Below are 24,076 nucleotides of genomic sequence, written 5' to 3'. Positions count from 1 at the left end.
AGGATACCTGGCACCATCCCTACGGTGAAGCATGATGGTGGCAGTATCATGCTGTGGGGATGTTTTTCAGCCGGCAGGGACTGGGAGACTAGTCAGGATCGAGGGAAAGGTGAACGGAGCGATCCTTGATGAAAACCTGCTCCAGAGCGCTCAGGACCTCAGACTGGGCCGAAGGTTCACCTTCCAACAGGACAACAACCCTAAGCACACAGCCAAGACAACGCAGGAGTGGCTTCAGAACAAGTCTCTGAATGTCCTTGAGTGGCCCAGCCAGAGCCCGGTCTTGAACCTGATCAAACATCTCTCCAGAGACCTGAAAATATAGCTGTGCAGCAACGCTCCCCATCCAACCTGACAGAGCTTGAAAAGAATGGTAGAAACTCCCCAAATACAGGTGTTCCAAGCTTGTCGCGACACCCAAGACTCAAGGCTGTAGTCGCTGCCAAAGGTGCTTCAACAAAGTACTGAACACTTATGTAAAGTTTATAAATTACCTGTTTTTGCCTTTGCCTTGTCATTATGGGGTATTGTGTGTGTGTAGATTGATGAGGATTTTTTTTTTTTACATTTAAAAAGCTGTAATGTAACAAAATGTGGTTAAAGTCAAGGGGTCTGAATACTTTCCAAATGCACTGTATGTGCATTGAGATTTTTTCCTAAAGCATATTGTTTTTTAATGTGTGTGTCAGACTGTAATTTAAAGAGCTGGGATATTTATTGCCACAACAGACCTTATTGATTGCACTTTTGGCCATGTTAAAGACACACAGACACAATAGTACTGTTGTGTTTAGCCCAACATGCTTCCCTATGAATAAAGACCATATCTAAAGTAACAAGTGAACAATGCACTGGATTTGAATGAGTATCACATTATTATAGTTAGCCCATATTATGTAGTAAGAATTACTGTAGCTAGTGTGGTTGTATTTGAAAAATGTCCTTAAATGTGTTTGCTATTACACACCTGTATGCCCCTTGTTAGATTTAGCTTTCACAATCATGTCCTGTCATTGTTTATACTGTGTACTTGCAATAAAAAACTATTGGCTCTTTGAATTCAACAGATCATGTTATTTCTGATTTGGGAAGGTGGAGAAATTAATATACACCATTATCTTTGAAATCCTTATTCAGAATACAAATATTTGATGATCCGCTTCCATTGTGAGAAATAACGGTGGTGTGCTAAACCTCTTGTGGAAACAACTGAATGGCTTCTACAGTGGATGTATACAAACTCTTCGTAAGGAAGTTATTGGTTTTGATAGTTCAAGACTTAGCCACACTACAGCCTTTATTGAACACGGGAACCAAAATGATTTTGAAGTTAGTACAATGTGAGGTACATAAGCAATGCTTTCATCTGTATTAAAAAAAATGTGCAAGTAAAATCTGAAATGCTTTAACGAAAATCTAGGATAAACAAAAATTGCAATTTCCTAATTTCATATCCTTCATTAAAACATACATTCGTAACAAAGACTTGACATTATACAGATAATATTTTCTCAGAAAATAAGCCTGAACTGTCTCTCGGACATAAATCTTGAACATGTGCAGAACTAATTCAACAATCTCATTCATAGAGTTACATTGCAGAGAGCGACAATGAAAGAAAAAGTAATAAGAACTATTTTTCATTGAAGCGTTGCAGGCCTCTTTTCTGGCTGTGGATTCACCGCATTCCGGCTGCGCTGTGATTGGACGGTGGGATGTCCTGATCCGACACAAACGAGGTGTTAGCAGTGGTCTCCGTGACAACAGGCGACAGTATGTGACGACAGACAGGGCAAGTCCCAGACTAGAGAGAAAAGATACCATAACAGTCAGTATAAACATTTCCATATCATCACTCAAAATACATTGACACAGACCAGGAGCTAGACTGAATATAGGCTGATGCCACCACCCTCATCACATTTAAATGACATGCTTATGTGCAGTACAGGCCATGTACATGAAGGCTTTAGAAAGGAGAGTCTGAATGGGCTTCACAATAAGTTATTCTCCACACACAGAGGCCCTCAGACAGTCACACATACCTTTTGGAGCCAGAGAGTCACGCAGATCTTGTGGAACATGTGGTGGCACGGCAGCTGGGTTGCAATCTCGTCTTTGACGTACTCACCACAGCAGATGGCACAGCAATGTTCTTGACCTAGAGAGAGAAAGGAAAGAGAAAGAAAGGCGAGAGAGAGAAAGACAAGGATAAAGACAGAGGCGCACAAGAAGAACTAATCATAAGTGTCCGAGAGTGGCGTTGGGCCATTTGTCACTTCATGTTCTGCAGCCCCGGCCTCATCCACTCTGTTCTGTATTCACAGCCCCACACGTTTACATTCCATCAGGCTCCATTCACTCGATCCACAAGCACACAGTTGGAACCGCTCGCTCCGACATGGCATGACAAATGGCGGCCATCTCGACACCTGCTTACCGGGGACACACGGCGTGTCAAACTTGACGAGATACCAGACACATTTACATTATGTGCCCATCATTCATATAATGCATTGCTTTACGCACGGCGAGTTATTTCTTATCGTGACACCACATCGCCTTTCTTAATCAACATTGGATCAGTAACAGCAGAATATTTCCATATGGAATGCGTCGATGTGTTGAGACAAACAGCCTGCTGAAGTCTTTATGATCCATTTCATACAGACTAATGAGCACAGTGCTCTGCATCTATATTTTACAGTCTATATATTAGCAGCTGGTTTCTTTCAGTGTCAGTCTGGACTGGATTGCCGGTCCAGCCGGCAAATAGTAAAAATGAGTGCAAGACTGAGGGTGGGGATTTACAGAGTGGACAGTCCCACTAATCACGTCTTTTGATCCTGATACAAAAGGCACTCCATGTTGGTATTAACCACTGCATTAGCTAGGCCATTTACATTAGTTAGCGCATGTCAACATTAAAATAACAAATATTACTCCTTCCACCACTGGAAATATGGTTTTGCTTGATCTTTTTCAAAGAGCAATGTGAATTATGACATTGATGGAATCCTTGAAGGTATTGCACATTTAGCAGTATTTCACTTCTTACACCCAGAATGACAGTCTCTTGTTGCCAATGCTAAAATGGGAAATTGCACACAGCCAATTCAAAGGAAGCAGAGGGAAGGGCTAGTCTGTTTGCTAGAAGACCACAGTGGTAGGACCAATGTGAACTTACCAGTGGGGTCCTCCAATATGGTGATCTGAGGCAGACACTCTATAATCTGTTCTGTAGCCGGAGGGTGGGCCTGCTCCACATCAATGGCCAGGGACTCCAGGTGGGCTAGAGCTGCCTGTGAACCACAACAAGAAAAACATCAGGTGCCAACATCCCTATGTATTTACATGGAGGCGTACAATGTAATTAAAGTGTAGGTAGGTAAACATTGTTAAGAATGGGTCTTCGTGTTGCACAAGACAGCAACAAGTTATTAGTCGTATGTACAGGATATGCATGGTATACATCGTCCAACGAAATGCTCACTTGCAGTTTCCTTCTGGACAATGCAACAACAATAAGAAAAATAAAGTATATTCTAGCATAAGTATTATACAGGAAGGCACAATTTATAGTACAATATTTACACGAGCAGTATAATAAGTCTGGTAGCAGCAGTTGAGATGTGTGCTAAGGTGGGGAGAATCAGAGCAGGTGGTCAGTCCAGTTCATGTGTTCAGCAGTCATGGCCTATAGATAGAAAAAGTTTGAGGCCATTGATATCAGGACTCATGCTCCGATACCGTCTGCCCGACGGTAAAGGAGTGAACAGCTCATGGCTGGGGTGTACGAGTTCCTTGATGCTGTGTGCTTTCCTCAGCCACCGTTTCGAGTAGATGTCCTGGATGGGTGGGAGCATGGGCCCAGTGATGTATTGGGCAGTCTTCACCCTCCGCTGGAGGGCCTTGCGGTCGTGGATGGAGCAATTCCTGTACCAGGCAATGATGCAACCGGTCAGGACGCTCTCGATGGTGCAGCGGTAGTATTTGGAAAGGACCGCCTTAGGAAGTAGAGACGCTGTTGTTGGTCCATGACAAGTCCTTGTGATGTGGACGCCAAGGAATTTAAAACTTGTATCTCTGTACTACAGTCCCATTGATGTGGATTGGGCAATGTTCCCTCTGTTTCCTTAAGTCAACAATAAATGATTTTGTTTTGCTGACGTTGAGAGAGAGGTTGTTCTCATGACGCCACAATGCCAGTTCACTTACCACCTCCCTATAGGCTGACTCATCGTTGTTGGTTATCAGGCCTACAATCGTGGTGTCGTCAGCAAACGTGATAGAGTTGGTGAAGGGCAAAGTTCACGCAGTCGTAGGTGAACAGGGAGTGCAGCAGAGGGCTGAGGAGGAGTTGTTGCCAATTCTCACAGCCTGTGGTCTGTCCGTCAGGAAGTCCAGGATCCAGTAGCAAAGGGTGGTGTCGAGACCCAAGGCTCTTGAGTTTGGTGTCGAGCTTGGAGGGAACAATAGTGTTGAATGCTGAACTATTGTCAATAAAACAGCATTCTCATGTAGTTGTTCCTTTCCTCCAAAATGTGTTACTGCCATCTTCCGTGGATCTGTTGGAGCAGTAGGAAAATTGGAGTGGGTCCAGTGTGCCTGGCATGCTGGCTTTGATGTGGGCCATGACCAGCCTCTTGAAGCACTTCATGATGACAGAGGTTAGCGTGACGGGGTGTTTGTCTTTGGCACTGGGACGATGGTCTCCTTAAAGCAGGTGGAGACTACAGCCTAGGCCAGGGACAGGTTGAAGATGTCCGAAAAGACGCCCGCCAGCTGGTCAGCACACTCAGAAGATGCAGCCAAAGATGCCTGAGCCGGCGGCTGTGATTCTTCACACTTGAGTTTCTCACGTCAGCCTCGGAGAGCAGAAGCACCTGGTCGCCCGAAGCAGCGAGAATCTTCCTGGATGGCTCTGTATTGTCTGCCTCGAAGCAAGCATAGAATGTGTTAAGTGCATCTGGGAGGGAGGTGTCAGTGGGTACCGCACAGCTGGATTTACCTTTGTAGTCTTTGATAGTCTGTAGTCCTTGCCACATGCGAGTGATTGGACGTACATCAATTCAAGATTGAGTCTATTGTCTTTTTGCCTTCCTAAGTCGGAGTTCGTTCTGCTGACATTGAATGCTGCAGTACAGGCTCTCAGCATTGTACGGATATCTCCGTTCATCCAGGGTTTTTGGTTGGAGTATGTCCGGATTGTTATTGTGGGTACATCATCAACAAACTTCCTAATGAAGCCTATGACTGACAATGTATATTCCTCAATGTTGATGGATGAGTCCTGGGTTGATGAATCTTTGAACATATTCCAATCAGTATTCTCTAAACAATCCTGCAGCATTGAGTCTGCCTCTGTCCAGCACCTCACTATTCTCTGTGTTGGTGGCTCCCTCGAGTTGCTGCTTGTAGGCGGGGAGTAGGAACCAAGAGACGTGATCTGATTGGCCGAAGTGGGGGTGATGGAATGCTTTGTACGCATCGCGGATGTTTGTGTATACATGGTCAAGCACGGCAGATCCTCTTGTGGGGAAGGATACATGTTGGTAATATTTTTGGAAAATTTGCTTTAGACGGGCTCGGTTCAAGTCACCCGCGACAATGAAGACTGCTTCCGTGTGAGAGGATTCTTGCTGGTTAATGATCTTGTACAGTTCGCTGAGTGCCACCTTGGTGTTTGCTTGTGGCGGTATGTACGCAGCTGTGATAACACACGTGAATTCCCTCTGCATATAGTGGGGTGGGCGGTATTTTAGCATCATAAACTCCAGGTCAGATGAGCAGGAGCTCAATGTGTCAACATAGGATGGCACAATCTTGAAAAGCACACTAAGCAAAACGTTGAGATGGAATGGTGAACAAATATGATCCTAAGACCTTTCTGTCTGCACTTATGTGTCATGTGGACTTGATTAGAGTGACTCGTGTCATAGTAAGAGTCTAGGGTTTTAGCCTTACCTCCATAGCTTGGGCCAGACGCTCTTCAAGAGCCATGTATGTGAGGAGCTGAGGATCCACATAGGAAATAGCCTGGGCCATCCCAAAGCCCTCTCCAAAGTCATCTAGCAACCTAAGATCAAGCAAAAAAAAAATATTTTTTTCAGATAACGTTATTCCTGGTCAGGAAACCTCCTGGCCCTCCATACATCTACCACGTTGCAAATGTCAATGCATCAAAGTACATTACAGGAGTAAAACGTCAAACATTCTACACACCTCCAGAAAACAATCACAAAATCATGATATATATATATATCCATCTATCTCTCACAATTTGGAGTTAAAACTCCAAATTGTTCCCCACCTCCACTCAGCGTCCAGGTCCTCGCTCAAGCTGGAGTCATCCTCCAGGTTGTTGTTCCCATCCAGGATGAAGAGGCCTGGGTGGACAAAGTGACTCATGCCATCTGGGTCTTCGTCACTACTGCTGCCCGTCTCCTCGTTGTACATCAACCACGGTATCTCTCCCTCCTCCAGAGGGGTCGGCTCCCTGCACAGTGCGTGCACACACACACACAGACGGGTTGATTTCATTGGACACCAGACTGAAGAAAACTGACAAACAGGGAGAGACCTGTCCAATAAGAAACAATCATTTCCATTTTGTGCCCTAAATGGACATGACCAACTTTTCACCTTGCAAATGAGAATCAAAAATACACTGCTCAAAAAAATAAAGGGAACACTAAAATAACACATCCTAGATCTGAATGAATGAAATATTCTTATTAAATACTTTTTTCTTTACATAGTTGAATGTGCTGACAACAAAATCACACAAAAATTATCAATGGAAATCAAATTTATCAACCCATGGAGGTCTGGATTTGGAGTCACACTCAAAATTAAAGTGGAAAACCACAATACAGGCTGATCCAACTTTGATGTAATGTCCTTAAAACAAGTCCAAATGAGGCTCAGTAGTGTGTGTGGCCTACACGTGCCTGTATGACCTCCCTACAATGCCTGGGCATGCTCCTGATGAGGTGGCGGATGGTCTCCTGAGGGATCTCCTCCCAGACCTGGACTAAAGCATCCGCCAACTCCTGGACAGTCTGTGGTGCAACGTGGCGTTGGTGGATGGAGCGAGACATGATGTCCCAGATGTGCTCAATTGGATTCAGGTCTGGGGAACAGGCGGGCCAGTCCATAGCATCAATGCCTTCCTCTTGCAGGAACTGCTGACACACTCCAGCCACATGAGGTCTAGCATTGTCTTGCATTAGGAGGAACCCAGGGCCAACCGCACCAGCATATGGTCTCACAAGGGGTCTGAGGATCTCATCTCGGTACCTAATGGCAGTCAGGCTACCTCTGGCGAGCACATGGAGGGCTGTGCGGCCCCCCAAAGAAATGCTACCCCACACCATGACTGACCCACCGCCAAACCGGTCATGCTGGAGGATGTTGCAGGCAGCAGAACGTTCTCCACGGCGTCTCCAGACTCTGTCACATGTGCTCAGTGTGAACCTGCTTTCATCTGTGAAGAGCACAGGGCGCCAGTGGCGAATTTGCCAATCTTGGTGTTCTCTGGCAAATGCCAAACGTCCTGCACGGTGTTGGGCTGTAAGCACAACCCCCACCTGTGGACGTCGGGCCCTCATACCACCCTCATGGAGTCTGTTTCTGACCGTTTGAGCAGACACATGCACATTTGTGGCCTGCTGGAGGTCATTTTGCAGGGCACTGGCAGTGCTCCTCCTGCTCCTCCTTGCACAAAGGCGGAGGTAGCGGTCCTGCTGCTGGGTTGTTGCCCTCCTACATCCTCCTCCACCTCTCCTGATGTACTGGCCTGTCTCCTGGTAGCGCCTCCATGCTCTGGACACTACGCTGACAGACACAGCAAACCTTCTTGCCACAGCTCGCATTGATGTGCCATCCTGGATGAGCTGCACTACCTGAGCCACTTGTGTGGGTTGTAGACTCCGTCTCATGCTACCACTAGAGTGAAAGCACCGCCAGCATTCAAAAGTGACCAAAACATCAGCCAGGAAGCATAGGAACTGAGAAGTGGTCTGTGGTCACCACCTGCAGAACCACTCCTTTATTGGGGGTGTCTTGCTAATTGCCTATAATTTCCACCTGTTGTCTATTCCATTTGCACAACAGCATGTGAAATGTATTGTCAATCAGTGTTGCTTCCTAAGTGGACAGTTTGATTTCACAGAAGTGTGATTGACTTGGAGTTACATTGTGTTGTTTAAGTGTTCCCTTTATTTTTTTGAGCAGTGTAGTATGCACTGGAAATGTAGGCTATGCAGACAGGTATTTATTTATGTGTATTGTTGTGAATTGTTAGATATTACTGCACTCCTGGAGTTAAGAACAAGCGTTTCGCTACACCCGCTAAATATGTATGCGACCAATAACATTTGATTTGATCAAATGATATACATGTACAGTAGTTTGCATATCTTAGCTAGTTAATCATCAAATCATTATCCATGGGAATGATTCAGCCTACCTCAACTGATTTAATTTATTAATGTAAGACCTTGCTTGGAGACTGTGCTGCTGTGGCACTTGTTATTCCAGCCCACACCTTGGTTCCACATCACAGCATTAACACATGGCGGTGTCTGTCTGAGGGTTGGCTGTGCTTACCAATGACATTATACACTATAGAATATATAGTATACATTAGATATACATACAGTTAAATGCACTTGTCCCTCAGTCCCAATTTCAATACTTCCCCATTTAACTACTCATATCTGCATTACTCTAGATTAGTACATGCATTTAGGCCACTCCCAAGCCATTGATAGCATTTATCATAAGTGACCGTATAAGGCTGTATTATGCTGCAGTTATCAGGAGTGACCCGTATAAGGACTCTGGAACAGTGGAAACGCATTCTCTGGAGTGATGGTGGTGCTTACTCAGGGGGCAGGCTGAGCTCGGGGACTTCCTCAAGACTGCTGTTGTGCAGTTCGTCCAGGCCAGGCAGCGTCACCCAGCTCTCCTGACTGGAGCCACGCTCCTTCTCCAGGCCAGAGTCCGACGTCCACAAGGCTGACCACTCCCCCTCGCTGCACTCCGAGCTGCAGACACACACAACACACACATGCGTCAGTCCACCTAGTAAGCACCCCCACCTAATCTGCTTAGCAGAGAGGTCTCAGCAGTAAAAACACAAGAGCTTCGCTAGCAACCTCCGCTTCCTCAATCCTCAGTTGACACTATCAGGACAACAGACAGCTTCGTGTTCACACTTTCACAGAAAGGCAACAATAGGATTATGAGTTGCAAAGTCAATGATCATCAGAGACCTAGAAAATGCTTTGTCTAACATTTATGTATAATTCCAAATACAGATAAACTATAGTGGAATGTTTAACTGATATTTTCCTTTCACAGAAATCAGACACTTATGATTAGATCCCACTGACCATTATATATATATATATATAAATACACACACGGTTTTGTACTATTTTACTACAATCTAAGAGCAATAAAAGGGTGATATGTAAAAATGACAATATAAAGGTATACTAAACCTTTCCTCAGCCTTCATGAAAGGAACACCCGTCTCATTGAAGTCCTCCAGTTCTTCCCAGATGTCCTTTTCATCATCAGAAATAATTTTGCTACAAGCTTCTCCATATTCACCCCTCCTCTCGATAGTGCTAAGCCCATATGAATCAGTCTGAGGGTAATCAAAGAGAAACTCCTGGTTTGGCCTTTCCGTTTGTGTCAGGAAGAATGGCGGTGCGGACACACACTTGGTCTTGCTGGCCTGTTTGGCTGAGCCACAGTGTGCCTCCTCGCCATGAGAACTCTTCCACTTCTCCAGGTGTGTTTCACTAGACTGCTTACGAATTTTGGGCCTAACCACCATCTCTGACTGGGTCCCCCTCTGGTCGTCGTTCCCCAGCTCAGCAGGACCTTTGGGGCCAACAGTTGCTAGCTCCTCTGGTGTTCGGAACTCAGTGCTGATTTCCGGGTGATCTGTTCTGTTGTGTTCTGATATATTCCACTCAGGAGGGATTTCTTCTGTGTTAGAATCTGATCTAGGATCTGTTCTAGAATCTTTCACTGACTCAGTGTCTCTGAGGGAACAGTCTGTCGTCCCTTCACTAGATTGTGTGTACAAATACGAGTGCAAACCGCTGAGATAGTCAAACTCTTTACCCAGCTCGAAGATCATGTCATCCAGTCTTTTCTGGAGACCGTGAGACGTGTCTGAACCCTGTCCCCCCTCCTCCTCGCCGCCACTACTGTCCGGCTCGTAAGCATCAATATTTACAATGCTCAATATGCTGGAATTAGAAGGGTTGCTGTCCTCGTCCTCGGGGATAGGCCATGCACTAGCTTCTGCACTTTTCTTCGAGCCACCATTTTGGTCCTGGTCTGAGGCTACAGGTTGGTCACTCTTTTTGTAGTGGATGGAGTGGGCCTCCGATGACTGCCTAGAAGTTGATTGTTTCTTGTGAGGAGGATCTTTGCCAGATTTGATTTTCACCTCTGGGTGAACCGAATTCGATGAGACAGGAAAGATGGCGTGAAGCATCGAGGAGATGTTTCCTTTTGAAGCTAGAACGGAGAAAGGCATTTAGTTACAGCTAAAACATCTACTATTACCATGACTTGCCAATACACAACTATTATACTTGCTAAATACTGACATAGCATGCAGCAGCTCCAGCCAGCCACCATTTATGGAGCAGATTGGGGTTTATAGGCTTAGCTGCTCACACTGAATTCCATGTCACAGGATAAATGGATCCAAACCTGCCCCGGTGCAGTACTTATTCACATGCTGCTGCTCACTACAGGAGTTGCTTAGTGGTCTGCCATGATGTCAAAGAAATAATAAACATAACTTTAATTGATTTGTTGACCTTGATATCATGTAGAAATATAGGCCTGACTCAAATGGCCTACAAGCTTGTCCCTCAGCTATTCAATACACTGCAAATGGGACTTAGTCGTATTTATCTATTGCACTGTCAACGTACATATGGAATGCGCTCTATGGACACCGTCCATTTCCGTATCGGGCCAATCCTCCACGCTGGCTGGGTTCCTGTGCTTGGCAGAGGTTGGACGGAAGCTAACGTATGCATGCCTCCTGCCGTATCGCCTTCCTGTGATTGTCTGATGTCCACCAGGTGGTTTGGGCCAGGCTGGCTTGCCAGCTTCCTGACCCATCACTACAGAGAGAAAATAACAACATTGAAACACAAGGCGCCAAATTAAAAGTTGCAGAGAGTGACTGATGGTTTAATCGAACCTGAAAGTAGACCTACTGGGTGATTCCATGCCACCAAAGCCAAAAATATTTTTGGTATCTCAGATTATTCTGGCAATTCTCACATAGAAACTTAATTGAAAGGAAGAATGTTTGACATGCTTTCTACATTTGCATTGCAAAAAACATTTTTTAGATCCTGATGAAAGTGACTTCAGCCCTAGAGTACAGTCGCTAAGTATTAACAACCCTTCCCTTCTCACATTGTTATGTTACAGCCTTATTCAAAAAATGTATCAAATATTTTATCCCCCCCCTTCAATCTTCACACAATACCCCATAATGACAAAGTGAAAATAAACAGAAATACCATATTTACATAAGTATTCAGACCCTTTGTTATGAGACTCGAAATTGAGCTCAGGTGCATCCTGTTTCCATTGATCATCCTAGAGATGTTTCTACAACTTGATTGGAGTCCACCTGTGGTAAATTCAATTGATTGGACATGATTTGGAAAGGCACACATCTGTCTATATAAAAGGTCCCAGTTGACAGTGCATGTCAGAGCAAAAACCAAGCCATGAGGTCAAAGGAATTGTCCGTAGAGCTCCAAGACAGGAGGCACAGATCTGTGTTGAGGCACAGATCTGAGGAAGGGTACCAAAACATTTCTGCAGCATTGAAGGTCCAAGAACAGTGGCCTCCATCATTCTTAAATGAAAGAAGTTTGGAACCACCAAGACTCTTCCTAGAGCTGGCCACCCGGCCAAACTGAGCAATCGGGGGAGAAGGGCCTTGGTCAAGGAAGTGACCAAGTGCCCAATGGTCACTCTGACAGTAGTGATGCACCGATATAACATTTTTGGCCGATACCGATATTTTCCTTGCCAAAAAACCTGATACAGATAACCGATATTAAAAAAATTTGCGTCCTTTTAAGCATTCTAGTACAGTTAAATAGTTAAGACACACACAGACACAGAGGTCTAAGGCCCTGCATCTCAGTGCAAGAGGCTTCACTACAGTCCCTGGTTCGAATCCAGGCTGTATCACATCCGGCCGTGATTGGGAGTCCCATAGGGCGGCGGCGCACAATTGGCCCAGTGTCGTCTGGGTTTGGCCGGGGTAGGCCGTCATTGTAAATAAGAATTTGTTTTTAACGGACTTTCCTAGTTAAATAAAAAGGTTACACACACACAGATCAAAAAGTTATTGTTGGCATTTACGTATGTCCCCATTACCAGTAAAACATAATCAAAACCTATTTCTTTCACTTACTTGCTGTGCTGTTTCATTGTTCAGTCGTTTCATTCTCAACCAGGATTTCATCATACATGTCAAGCAGTGACGTTTCAGCTGTCTGTCCGTGGCTTCTCTTCCTCGGTGCCCACTGTCAATGTGTCCGTTTCCATCTTGTCCAGCTGTGTATGTAACATTTCACGTAAACCCTGTTTCTTGTCTGCATCGAAGTAGAAGTCCTTGTACATAGCGTCGAGCATGGTGGCGACAGAGTAAAGAGAGAATGCCACCGAACCACTTGTTCACAGCCTGTGTCGGCAGTTTGTTGAGCAGGCGTTTCAATGACAGAGGGTATCACGTCTGCTGCAGGCTTATTTCTCGAGTTGTTCAAATGGAGCTAGCTAGTGTGTTCATGTTTCCAAGTTTCAAACGTGTACAGATACATCCTTGTTTAAAACCTCATCCAGAGAGCTCAGGACCTCAGACTGAGGCGAAGGTTCACCTTCCAACAGGACGACACTAGGCACACAGCCAAGACAACGCAGGAGTGGCTTCGGGACAAGTCTCTGAATTTCCTTGAGTGGTGGCCCAGCCAGAGCCCGGACTTGAACCTGATCGAACATCTCTGGAGAGACCTGAAAATAGCTGTGCAGCGACGCTCCCCATCCAACCTGACAGAGCTTGAGAGGATCTGCAGAGAAGAATGGGAGAAACTCCCCAAATACAGGTGTGCCAAGCTGATAGCGTCATACCCAAGAAGACTCAAGGCTGTAATCGCTGCCAAAGGTGCTTCAACAAATTACTGAGTAAAGGGTCTGAATACTTATGTAAATGTCATCTCAGTAAAAGTAAAAGTACACATTAGCAAAAATGTCTAAAAACCTGTTTTTGCTTTGTCATTATAGGGTAGTGTTTGTAGATTGATGAGGAGGAAAAACAACTTAATACATTTTAGAGCAAGGCTATAACATTACAAAACCAGGAAAAAGTCAAGAGGCCTGAATACTTTCCGAATGCAATGTATACATGCCTCCTGTAAGACCCTATGATCTGTGAACTGTACATGATGCAGACAACATCTTGGTGTCATAATATTTATAGTGTGCTCTAACATATGGAGTAGGGGTCGACCGATTAATCGGAATGGCCGATTAATCGGGGCCGATTTCAAGTTTTCATAACAATCGGAAATCGGTATTTTTGGCCGCCGATTTGCCGATTAAAAATAATAATAATAATTTACACCTTTATTTAATCTTTATTTAACTAGGCAAGTCAGTTAAGAACACATTCTTATTTTCAATGACGGCCTAGGAACGAGGCAGAACGACAGATTTTTAACCTTGTCAGCTCGGGGGATGCAATCTTGCAACCTTACAGTTAACTAGTCCAATGCTCTAACACCTGATTACATTGCATTCCACGAGGAGCCTGCCTGTTGGCGAATGCAGTAAGCTAAGGTAAGTTGCTAGCTAGCATTAAACTTATCTTATAAAAAAACAATCAATGACTGTCATTGCTCCAATGTGTACTTAAAACCTGTTGAGGATAGAGGGCGCTATTTTCACTTTGGGGAAAAATCGTGCCCAATTTAAACGGCCTCGTACTCTATTCTTGCTCGTACAATATGCATATTATTACTATTGGATAGAAAACACTCTCAAGTTTCTAAAACCGTTTGAATTATATCTGTGAGTAAAACAGAACTCATTTTGCAGCAAACTTCCTGTCAGAAAGTGAAAAATCTGAAATCGAGACTGTTCCAGGGCCTCCCTATTAACCTGTTGAGGATGGGGGCGCTGTTGTGACTATTTATGCTAATCGTGTAATTTTTGAAACGGCTTCCCACAAAATCCTTGATCGTACAATATGCATATTATTATTATTATTGGATAGAAAACAGTCTATAGTTTCTATAGGAGTTGAAATTTTGTCTCTAAGTGGAACAGAGCCCATTCTACAGCAATTTCCCTGACATGGAGTCAGATTTCAGAAATTTTGGCCACTGTTCTGGAGTCAGTTAAAAGGGCACTGTTATTGCTATGACTATACGGACACTGCTTACGTCTTCCCCTGGATGCCTTTACGTGATGACGATTTGAATGGGGTCGATTGCGCGTTCACAGGCCCTATAAATAAAAAAACCCTGTAGGTAGGAGCTCCTTTGCAGCTGCGTAATGCGCGTGGAGGACATCGACCTGCTATTTTTCCAAGCGTTAGTTTAGCCTGTTATATTTTTCCGGTCATGTTTTTACTCGTTATAGGAGTTAAAAACATCATAAGGTAGTTAATTTAAAGCGTTTTATAGCAATTTATATCCGTTTAGTGCGATTTTGGGACATTTATTTCTTTAACGCTGTGAATAGCTGGGCACGCTTCCAGTTCATCCCGAACGCAGTTGGCATTTCCACATGGCAAGAGGACAGCTTTCCACCAAAAGACGATTACTCCCAAGAAAGGATCCTTTGCCCAAGATACTGATGGAAGAACAGCTCAAAGTAGGACATTTTTATTATGATAAATCGTGTTTCTGTCGAAAAATTTTAGTGGCTTAGGACGCCATGTTTTTTGACGTAGCTTCGCTTGGCGCAAACTGTATTGAAAAGTAAGGATAAATTAAAAAATGTAATTCCGCAATTGTATTAAGAATTAAATTGTCTATCAATCCCTGTCCACCCTATATTTTTTAGTCACGTTTATGAGTATTTATGTATAAGAGTAGATCACTGTCTAAGTGGCGCAAGGACATTTTCTGACCAGCTGAGCTACATTTCACATTGTCTAACCATGATTTTGGTGGCTAAATATAAACATTTTCGATCAAACTCTATATGGATTGTGTAATATGATGTTACAGGAGTGTCATCTGAAGAATTCTGAGAAGGTTAGTGAAAAAATTAATATATTTTGGCGATGTTGACTTTTATCGCTCACTTTGGCTAGAATCAATGCTGGGCTGCTATGTGCTATGTGCTATGCTAATATAACGATTTATTGTGTTTTCGCTGTAAGACACTTAGAAAATCTGAAATATTGTCTGTATTCACAGGATCTGTGTCTTTCGATTCGTGTATGCTGTGTATTTTTACGAAATGTTTGATGATTAGTAAGTAGGTAAACACGTTGCTCTAAGTAGTTTTTCTATTCCATTTGTGACGGTGGGTGCAATTGTAACCTATGCCATCTACCTGAAATATGCACTTTTTTCTAACAAAACCTATCCCATACCATAAATATGTTATCAGACTGTCATCTAATGAGTTTTTTTCTTGGTTAGGGGCTATAAATATCTTAGTTTAGCCGAATTGGTGATAGCTACTGGTGTTGGTGGACAAATAAAAGATGGTGGATTATGCTAATGTGTTTTTAGGTAATAGATGTACATCTTTACATATTGTGTCTTCCCTGTAAAACATTTTAAAAATCGGACATGTTGACTGGATTCACAAGATCTGTGTCTTTCATTAGCTGTATTGGACTTTAATGTGTGAAAGTTAAATATTTTAAAAAAATATTTTTTTTGAATTTCGCGGCACTGGTTTTTCAGTGGGGGTGGGGGGGGAGTGCCGCTAGCGGCACACTCATCCTAGACAGGTTAATTTGCTTGAAATTTATGACTATACATGCACTTCATACGCCTTCCACTAGATGTCAATAGGCAGTGAGCGGTGAAATGGGGTGTCTAGCTTTCTCTGAGGTCAAAAGAGAGGTCTTGGAATGACATGACCCCAATTTCCTTTGTTCAGGAAGACGCGGGAAGGACATCAGCATTGGCTTCTGAAAAGCTTTCGTTATAGACGGCTAATATCTCCGGCTTTGATTTTATTTGATAAATGTGATAATATCATCGTAAAGTATGTTTTTTCAATATAGTTTTATCAGATTATTGAACATTTTTCGGGAGTTTTGGCGTGTTCCGTTCTCTGCGTTTGGTGACGATGGACAGCTTCGCGCCACTTGGCTAGTTTTGGTTGCTAATTCAACAGACGAAGAGGACATTCTAAATCCAAACAACGATTATTCTGGACAAAGGACCCCTTGTACAAGATTCTGATGGAAGCTCACCAAAAGTAGGACCCATTTATGATGTTATTTCGTATTTCTGTCGAAAATGTTTAGTATTATTTTCCGCCCAGATTTTGGGCGCTGTCTCGCTATAACGTAAGCTGTATGTCGTACTAAAGTTATTTTTAGAATTCTAACACGGCGATTGCATTAAGAACTAGTGTATCTATCATTTGCTGTACAACATGTATTTTTTAGTAAAGTTTATTATGAGTTATTTGGTCAGAATAGGTGAGTGTCAGAAAATATATCCGGAGATTCTGGAAAATTTGCTACGTTTTCACAATGTATAACCACAGATTTCAGCTCTAAATATGCACATTTTCGAACAAAACATAAGTGTATTGTATAACCTGATGTTATAGGACTGTCATCTGATGAAGCTTATCAAGGTTAGTGAAAAATTATATATCTTTTGCTGGTTTTTTACGATCGCTAACCTTTACTGCTGATAAATGGGTTGTGTTTTTGGCTATTGTGGTAAGCTAATATAATGCTATATTGTGGTTTCGCTGTAAAACACTTAAAAAATCTGAAATATTTGCTGGATTCACAAGATGTTTGTCTTTCATTTGCTGTACACCATGTATTTTTCATAAATGTTTTATGATGAGTATTTAGGTATTTCACGTTGGTCTCTGTAATTACTCTGGCTGCTTCGGTGCTATTTGTGATGGTAGCTGCAATGTAAAACTATGATTTATACCTCAAATATGCACATTTTCCGAACAAAACATAGATTTATTGTATAACATGTTATAAGACTGTCATCTGATGAAGTTGTTTCTTGGTTAGTTTGGTTGGTTCTTGGTTAGTTTGGTTGGTTTTGTGCAAGCTACCTGTGCTGTGAAAGAAATGTCTGCTTTTTTGTATTTGGTGGTGAGCTAACATAAATATACGTGCTGTTTTCGCTGTAAAACATTTTAAAAATCGGACATGTTGGCTGGATTCACAAGATGTTTATCTTTCATTTGCTGTATTGGACTTGTTAATGTGTGAAAGTTTAATATTTCTACAAAATATTTTTTGAATTTCGCGCGCTGCCTTTTCAGTGGAATGTGGGCGGAGTTCCGCTAGCGGAACCCCTGTCCTAGACAGGTTAACCATAAACATCAATGCCTTTCTTAAAATCAATACACAAGTATATATTTTTAAACCTGCATATTTAGCTAATAGAAATCTAGGTTAGCAGGCAATATTAACCAGGTGAAATTGTGTCATTTCTCTTGCGTTCATTGCATGCAGAGTCAGGGTATATGCAACAGTTTGGGCCGCCTGGCTCTTTGCGAACTAATTTGCCAGAATTTTACGTAATTATGACAACATTGAAGGTTGTGCAATGTAACAGGAATATTTAGACTAATGGATGCCACCCGTTAGATAAAATACGGAACGGAATAAACGTTTTGTTTTCGAGGTGATAGTTTCCGGATTAGTCAAAGGTATATGGTTTAGAGAGAAATAGTCGACGCGTTATAATTCCTGTAATAACTTGCGGCTGAATTTGAAAGGGGTTCCTTCGTTATTTTACCGTTCATGTCTTCCATAGAGAATGTCTTGATCTACTTCAAATAAGGTCTGTGTTTCGTGCAGGCTTAAACCGCCTCAACGTTTTGATACCCGTGTAAATCTCACTAGGATAAGGTAACGTTTGTCAACATATTTTCATAAATCCACTCTACAAAAAAAATGATCTTCGCTTATATTTAGCCAATATTGATCAGAGTTACCTTGTCCTATGGATATCTACAGTTATAAAATTGCCACGGTGATGTAAGCTTACACGAAACACAGACCTTATTTTAAGTGAATCTAAAAATATCCTATGCAATAAATGAAGGAACCGCTTTTCAGATTTTGCTAGGTGTCATGGGAATTATGACTCACACTTTGGTTGTCAATTCTTACCATGCCCATTATTAAAATAGGATTTCCTGCATATAGAAATTAAGGTTTTTGTTTTCAACATTCATCACAGGTAACTTAAACTCTATTTTTATTCAAACAGTTGAGAGTATTTGTCTCCTAAGCAGACTCTTCAGTATCATTGTCACTTCAGAGCTGTGTGTGTGTATTTATGTATTATATTAAGTTAAAATAAAAGTGTTCATTGTTCATTCGGTATTGTTGCAATTGTCATTATTACAAAAATGTGTGTGTGTGTGATATAATATACATATTTAAAAAAAATTTTTTTTTAAATAAATCGGCTGATTAATCGGTAACGGCTTTTTTTTACCTCCAATAATCGGTATCGGTATTGAAAAATCATAATCGGTCGACCTTTAATATGGAGTATGTCTAAATTCTGAAATATAATTTCACATTAACTTTATTCACTCAACATAAAAAAAATATGCATGTTAATATCCAGGTTGTATCACAACCGGCAGTAATTGGGAGTCCCCTAGGGCGGTGCACAATTGGCCCAGCGTCATCCGAGTTTGGCCAGTGTAGTCAGTCATTGTAAATAAGAATTTGTTCTTAACTGACTTGCCTAGTTAAATAAAACATCTCAAATCAAAAGTATCCTTTTTGATTTTGTTCATTTGAAGACATCGTTTGGAACAATATACTCTACAAGTACATCAGCTTTCCAGTGGGCTCACTACTAATTCTGAAGATTTGATAAATTTTATAAGCACCACCAACACAGTGAATGGGAAAATGGATTCAAAGGGGACTCCCTCTGCTGGTAATTTGTTGAATGTTTAATCCTAAAGGAGGGCTGTGATTGGTTAATGACCTAATTTCTATGTATAAAATGGGTCATATCATTAAAAGTGCCATAGCACTCACTCTGGAAATTTGACATGTTTGAAGAGTATATTATCACAAATATGTCTAACAAATAAGCTAAATCAAATGGGGTACTTTTGAGATACGTATTTATTTATGTTGAATAAATAAATTAGAAACATTCAGAATCTAGACATAGTCCATATTGTCAAAATAAACCTATTGTCTAAAAAGAGTTAGTGTGAGAATAACTGCATTTTTTTATAGCTTTGATCCAGATACAAGAAACACTGCTGCAAACCATAACAGTTGTTGAGGCCTTCTTAACACTTAAAAACAGTCTGGAAAGTTAGCAAATAAAAGCAAAACAACAAATAGGATTAACATGACATGAAAGCAAAGTAAACATTCATGGACTTGCTAAAACAATTGTTAAACTAGCTACAGATGTGACCAAAATTGACATGAAAGGGGAAGAAGGTTTTATACTACCAAATTCAGTACTAACAGTTAAATTATCCCAACAAATGATAGGCCTATATGAAGCGATTTCAGTGCCAACAAAAATTGCATTTGAAATCCATATTTTTTTTTATTTGTATTAGGATATTGAATAATTTTGAATTTGTAATGCACAAATTGAATCATCGAATTCAGAAATGTAACTTTCATTCCATGATTTGAAACTGAATTGAATAAATATTGCATTTCATTTTAAAATTCAATCCTTTCAATATTGATATATTCGATTTCAATATGGTAGATATTGCATTCATGTCTGTATCAAGTTTACAACTGATAAACTTGAAATTATCAAAGTTTCATATATAAACATCGCAGATGCATTCATATTCAGTTATAAAATTCGGCTCATAACATTTAGATTCAAAACCAAAGACAACATCCTGGAGAACAGAGAATCAAACACTCACTGTGGTAAACAAACTTCTGGCCGTTTCTGAAGCCAATGTGGCATGTTTAATTTATTTCCTTCCAATGAATTTGGCTCTAGGATTTGAACCCAGCTATTATGACACCATTCTTGAATGCTAAGACTCTCTGGCGCATTGGCGTGCCTTATGTTCCCCTCTATGATGATCACAGGCTGCGTTAGAAGGCCCCCATAAGAATATAGTTGAAATGCCCTGTCATAGCCCTTCCACTCCCTATTTAATCTTGCTCTTGTGACGGTTTATTTATCCCAACCTGCTACGTGAATTATCCTAAACTGCTGCGTTAATTAGCCTAACCTGATACAAAAAGTCAAATCTGACGTTAATTTGACAAGAACTAGATTCCTTCTAGCCATGACCCCTTGGTGACTGACTTAGTTCGAACCTGGTCTCCTGCATGTCACAAGACTGTAAAGGACATCAATTTAGTTTATACAATTATTTTACAAACTAGCTTGATCGCGAGCTAATAGCAAACAAACACTTTGTTACATTTAAGCAAACTAGACAGCAATGAAACGGAATAGGCAATAGCGTAGCTAGCTACATAATTGTTGAAACCGGCTTGCCATTGTTGTCTAGCTAGCTTGGTTGCAAAGTTGTTTTACTGACGCCATTCGCTAGCTAGATAAATTGCACAGCACTCAAGACAAATAGCTATAGTTTACGATAACAGTAGTCAATCTAGCCAGCTGGTTATGTGGCTGCTAGTTGACATATTAGGGTGTATTTTCAGAAAATAAATTTCGTGTTTAGTACACGAAAAAACCCTTGGCCTTGGCCTAACGTTAGCAAGCTAACGGTAACGTTATCGTGTTATGCTGGCTAGCTTGTCAAAAGAGCTTCTTCCTCATCCAGTTAGCTAGCAATTTCCAAACGCCAAGGGACAAAACGGTCCACTTGTTATTAATCAAACATTACCGGTCCCAATATTTCTTGTTTCTTTTAACCTATAGCGACATCCATTATTCAAAGTGATCTCTGTATTACCTGTCCCCCAGGCTTTCTCTCCGTCCGAAACTGCGAAAAAAAACAGTAAGCTAACGTCATCGGCAAACTTAGTGTCATATGACAGGATTTGTCCAATCAATTGCCAAGACTGCACTGGCAATCGATAGCCTCTTAGGGATCCGCCCCTTTTTTTCAATTTTCGCCTAAAATGACATACCCAAATCGAACTGCCTGTAGCTCAGGACCTGAAGCAGGGATATGCATATTCTTGATACCATTTGAAAGGGAACACTTTGAAGTTTGTGGAAATGTGAAATGAATGAGGATAATATAACACATTAGATCTGGTAAAATATAATACAAAGAAAAATTATAATAAATGTGTGGCTTGTGCAATTTGATTTATTAAACACCTGGAACATCTTTGTTGGCGACTAAAATAGATTGTCATCCAATAAATCAAATCAAAATCAAAGCAATGTGTATAGGTCACGTGCACAGGATACAGGTGTAAATGGTACAGTGAAATGCTTCAGTAACTCTCCTAAAAAAAATGCAGTAGCCTACGATATCAATCAATAATCAAATGCCAAATACAAAGTCCCAAAATGTGTATTTATTTTATTTTATGTATTTTATTTCACCTTTATTTAACTAGGCAAGTCAGTTAAGAACAAATAGTTATTTACAATGATGGCCTACCAAAAGGCACAAGGCCTCCTGCGGGGACGAGGGCTGGGATTAAAAATAAATAAATAAAATATAAATATAGGACAAAAAACACACATCACGCCAAGAGAGACAATGCAACACTACATAAAGAGAGACCTAAGACCACAACATAACAAGGTAGCAACACATGACAACACAGCATGGTAGCAACACAACATGGTAGCAGCATAAAACATGGTACAAACATTATTGGGCACAGACAACAGCATAAAGGGCAAGAAGGTAGAGACAACAATACATCACGCAAAGCAGCCACAACTGTCAGTAAGAGTGTCCATGATTGAGTCTTTGAATGAAGAGATTGAGATAAAACTGTCCAGTTTGAGTGTTTGTTGCAGCTTGTTCCAGTCGCTAGCTGCAGCGAACTGAAAAAACGAGCGACCCAGGGATGTGTGTGCTTTGGGGACCTTTAACAGAATGTGACTGGCAGAACGGGTGTTGTATGTTAAGGATCAGGCCTGCAGCTATCTCAGATAGAGGGTAGTGAGGCCTAAGAGGGTTTTATAAATAATCATCAACCAGTGGGTCTTGCAACGGGTATACAGAGATGACCAGTTTACGGAGAAGTATAGAGTGCAGTGACGTGTCCTATAAGGAGCATTGGTGGCAAATCTGATGGCCGAATGGTAAAGAACATCTAACCGCTCGAGAGCACCCTTACCTGCCGATCTATAAATTACGTCTCCGTAATCTAGCATGGGTAGGATGGTCATCTGAATCAGGGTTAGTTTGGCAGCTGGGGTGAAAGAGGAGTGAATACGATAGAGGAAACCAAGTCTAGATTTAACTTTAGCCTGCAGCTTTGATATGTGCTGAGAGAAGGACAGTGTACTGTCTAGCCATACTCCCAAGTACTTGTATGAGGTGACTACTTTAAGCTCTAAGCCCTCAGAGGCAGTAATCACACCTGTGGGGAGAGGGACATTCTTCTTGTCAAACCACATGACCTTTGTTTGTTCAAAACGAGGTTAAGGGTAGATAAAGCTTGTTGGATACTAAGAAAGCTTTGTTGTAGAGCATTTAACACAAAATCTGTGGAGGGGCCAGCTGAGTATAAGACTGTATCATCTGCATATAAATGCAGGAGAGAGAATCCTACTGCCTGAGCTATGTTGTTGATGTAAATTGAGAAGGCCTAGGATTGAGCCTTGGGGTACTCCCTTGGTGACAGGCAGTGGCTGAGACAGCAGATTTTTTGACTTTATACACTGCACTCTTTGAGAGAGGTAATTAGCAAACCAGGTCAAAGACCCCTCAGAGACACCAATACTCCTTAGCCAGCCCACAAGAATGGAATGGTCTACCATATGAAAAGCTTTGGCCAAGTCAATAAAAAGAGGAGAACAACATTGCTTAGAATCAAGGGCAATGGTGACATCATTGAGGACCTTTAAGGTTGAAGTGACACATCCATAGCCTAAGCGGAATCCAGATTTAATACCAAAGAGAATACTATAGACATCAAGAAAGCCAGTCAGTTGATTACTGACTAGTTTTTCCAACACTTTTGATAAACAGGGCCTATAACAGTTAGGATCAGCTTGATCTCCCCCTTTAAATAAAGGACGAACCGTGGCTGCCTTCCAAGCAATGGGATCGTCCCCAGAAAGGAGAGACAGTTTAAAAAGGTCGGAGATAAGCTTGCCGATGATAGGGGCAGCAACCTTAAAGAAGAAAGGGTCTAAACCATCTGACCCAGATGGTTTTTTGGGGTCAAGTTTCAGGAGCTCCTTTAGCACCTCGGACTCAGTGACTGCCTGTAGGGAGAAACTTTGTAGCGGGGCAGGGGAAAAAGAGGGAGAAGCATCAGGGATAGTCGCATTAGAAGGAGTGAGAGATGAGGAAATGTTGGATGGGCAAGGAGGCATGGCTGAGTCAAATAGGAATCCTGAATGATTGAAGTAGTGATTAAAGAGCTCAGCCATGTGCTTCTTGTCAGTAACAACCACATCATCAACTTTAAAGGACATGGGCAGCTGTGAGGAGGGGGATTTATTCTCTAGGTCTTTAACCATTTTCCAGAACCTCTTGGGGTTAGACCCACAAAGAGAGAACTGCTCCTTAAAGTAACTAACTTTGGCCTTCCGGATAGCCTGATTGCACTTATTTATCATTTTCTTGAACGAGAGCCAGTCAGCCTGAGTACGCGTGTGCCAAGCCTTTCGCCAAATGCAATTCTTGAGGTGAG

The 24,076-nt window shown here is 41.9% G+C and overlaps 1 protein-coding gene across 5 annotated transcripts; it reads right to left on the bottom strand.

Annotated features, from left to right (window-relative positions):
* Positions 1–1,258: 1,258 nt before the first annotated feature.
* LOC120044954 (E3 ubiquitin-protein ligase Praja-2-like) lies at positions 1,259–21,268 on the bottom strand. Of its 5 annotated transcripts, none has more exons than XM_038989715.1 (9): positions 21,196–21,268; positions 10,974–11,168; positions 9,513–10,548; positions 8,892–9,053; positions 6,314–6,583; positions 5,968–6,079; positions 3,188–3,302; positions 2,046–2,161; positions 1,259–1,804 (listed from the first exon to the last, which is right to left on the bottom strand). In XM_038989715.1, exons 2-9 carry the CDS (start codon positions 11,164–11,166, stop codon positions 1,679–1,681), a joined length of 2,130 nt encoding a protein of 709 aa, XP_038845643.1. In that variant the 5' UTR covers positions 11,167–11,168; positions 21,196–21,268; the 3' UTR covers positions 1,259–1,678. The 5 variants fall into 5 exon arrangements, with proteins under 5 accessions (XP_038845643.1, XP_038845644.1, XP_038845642.1 ...); XM_038989716.1 differs by having other exon boundaries at positions 21,127–21,205; XM_038989714.1 differs by lacking the exon at positions 21,196–21,268 and adding an exon at positions 12,488–12,933.
* Between the last annotated feature and the right edge of the window lie 2,808 nt (positions 21,269–24,076).

This window comes from Salvelinus namaycush, chromosome 3 (genome assembly GCF_016432855.1).
Source record: "Salvelinus namaycush isolate Seneca chromosome 3, SaNama_1.0, whole genome shotgun sequence".
NCBI lineage: Eukaryota > Metazoa > Chordata > Actinopteri > Salmoniformes > Salmonidae > Salvelinus > Salvelinus namaycush.
The sequence above is the reverse complement of the archived record's forward strand: the minus strand, read 5'-3'. Positions and strand labels throughout refer to the sequence as shown.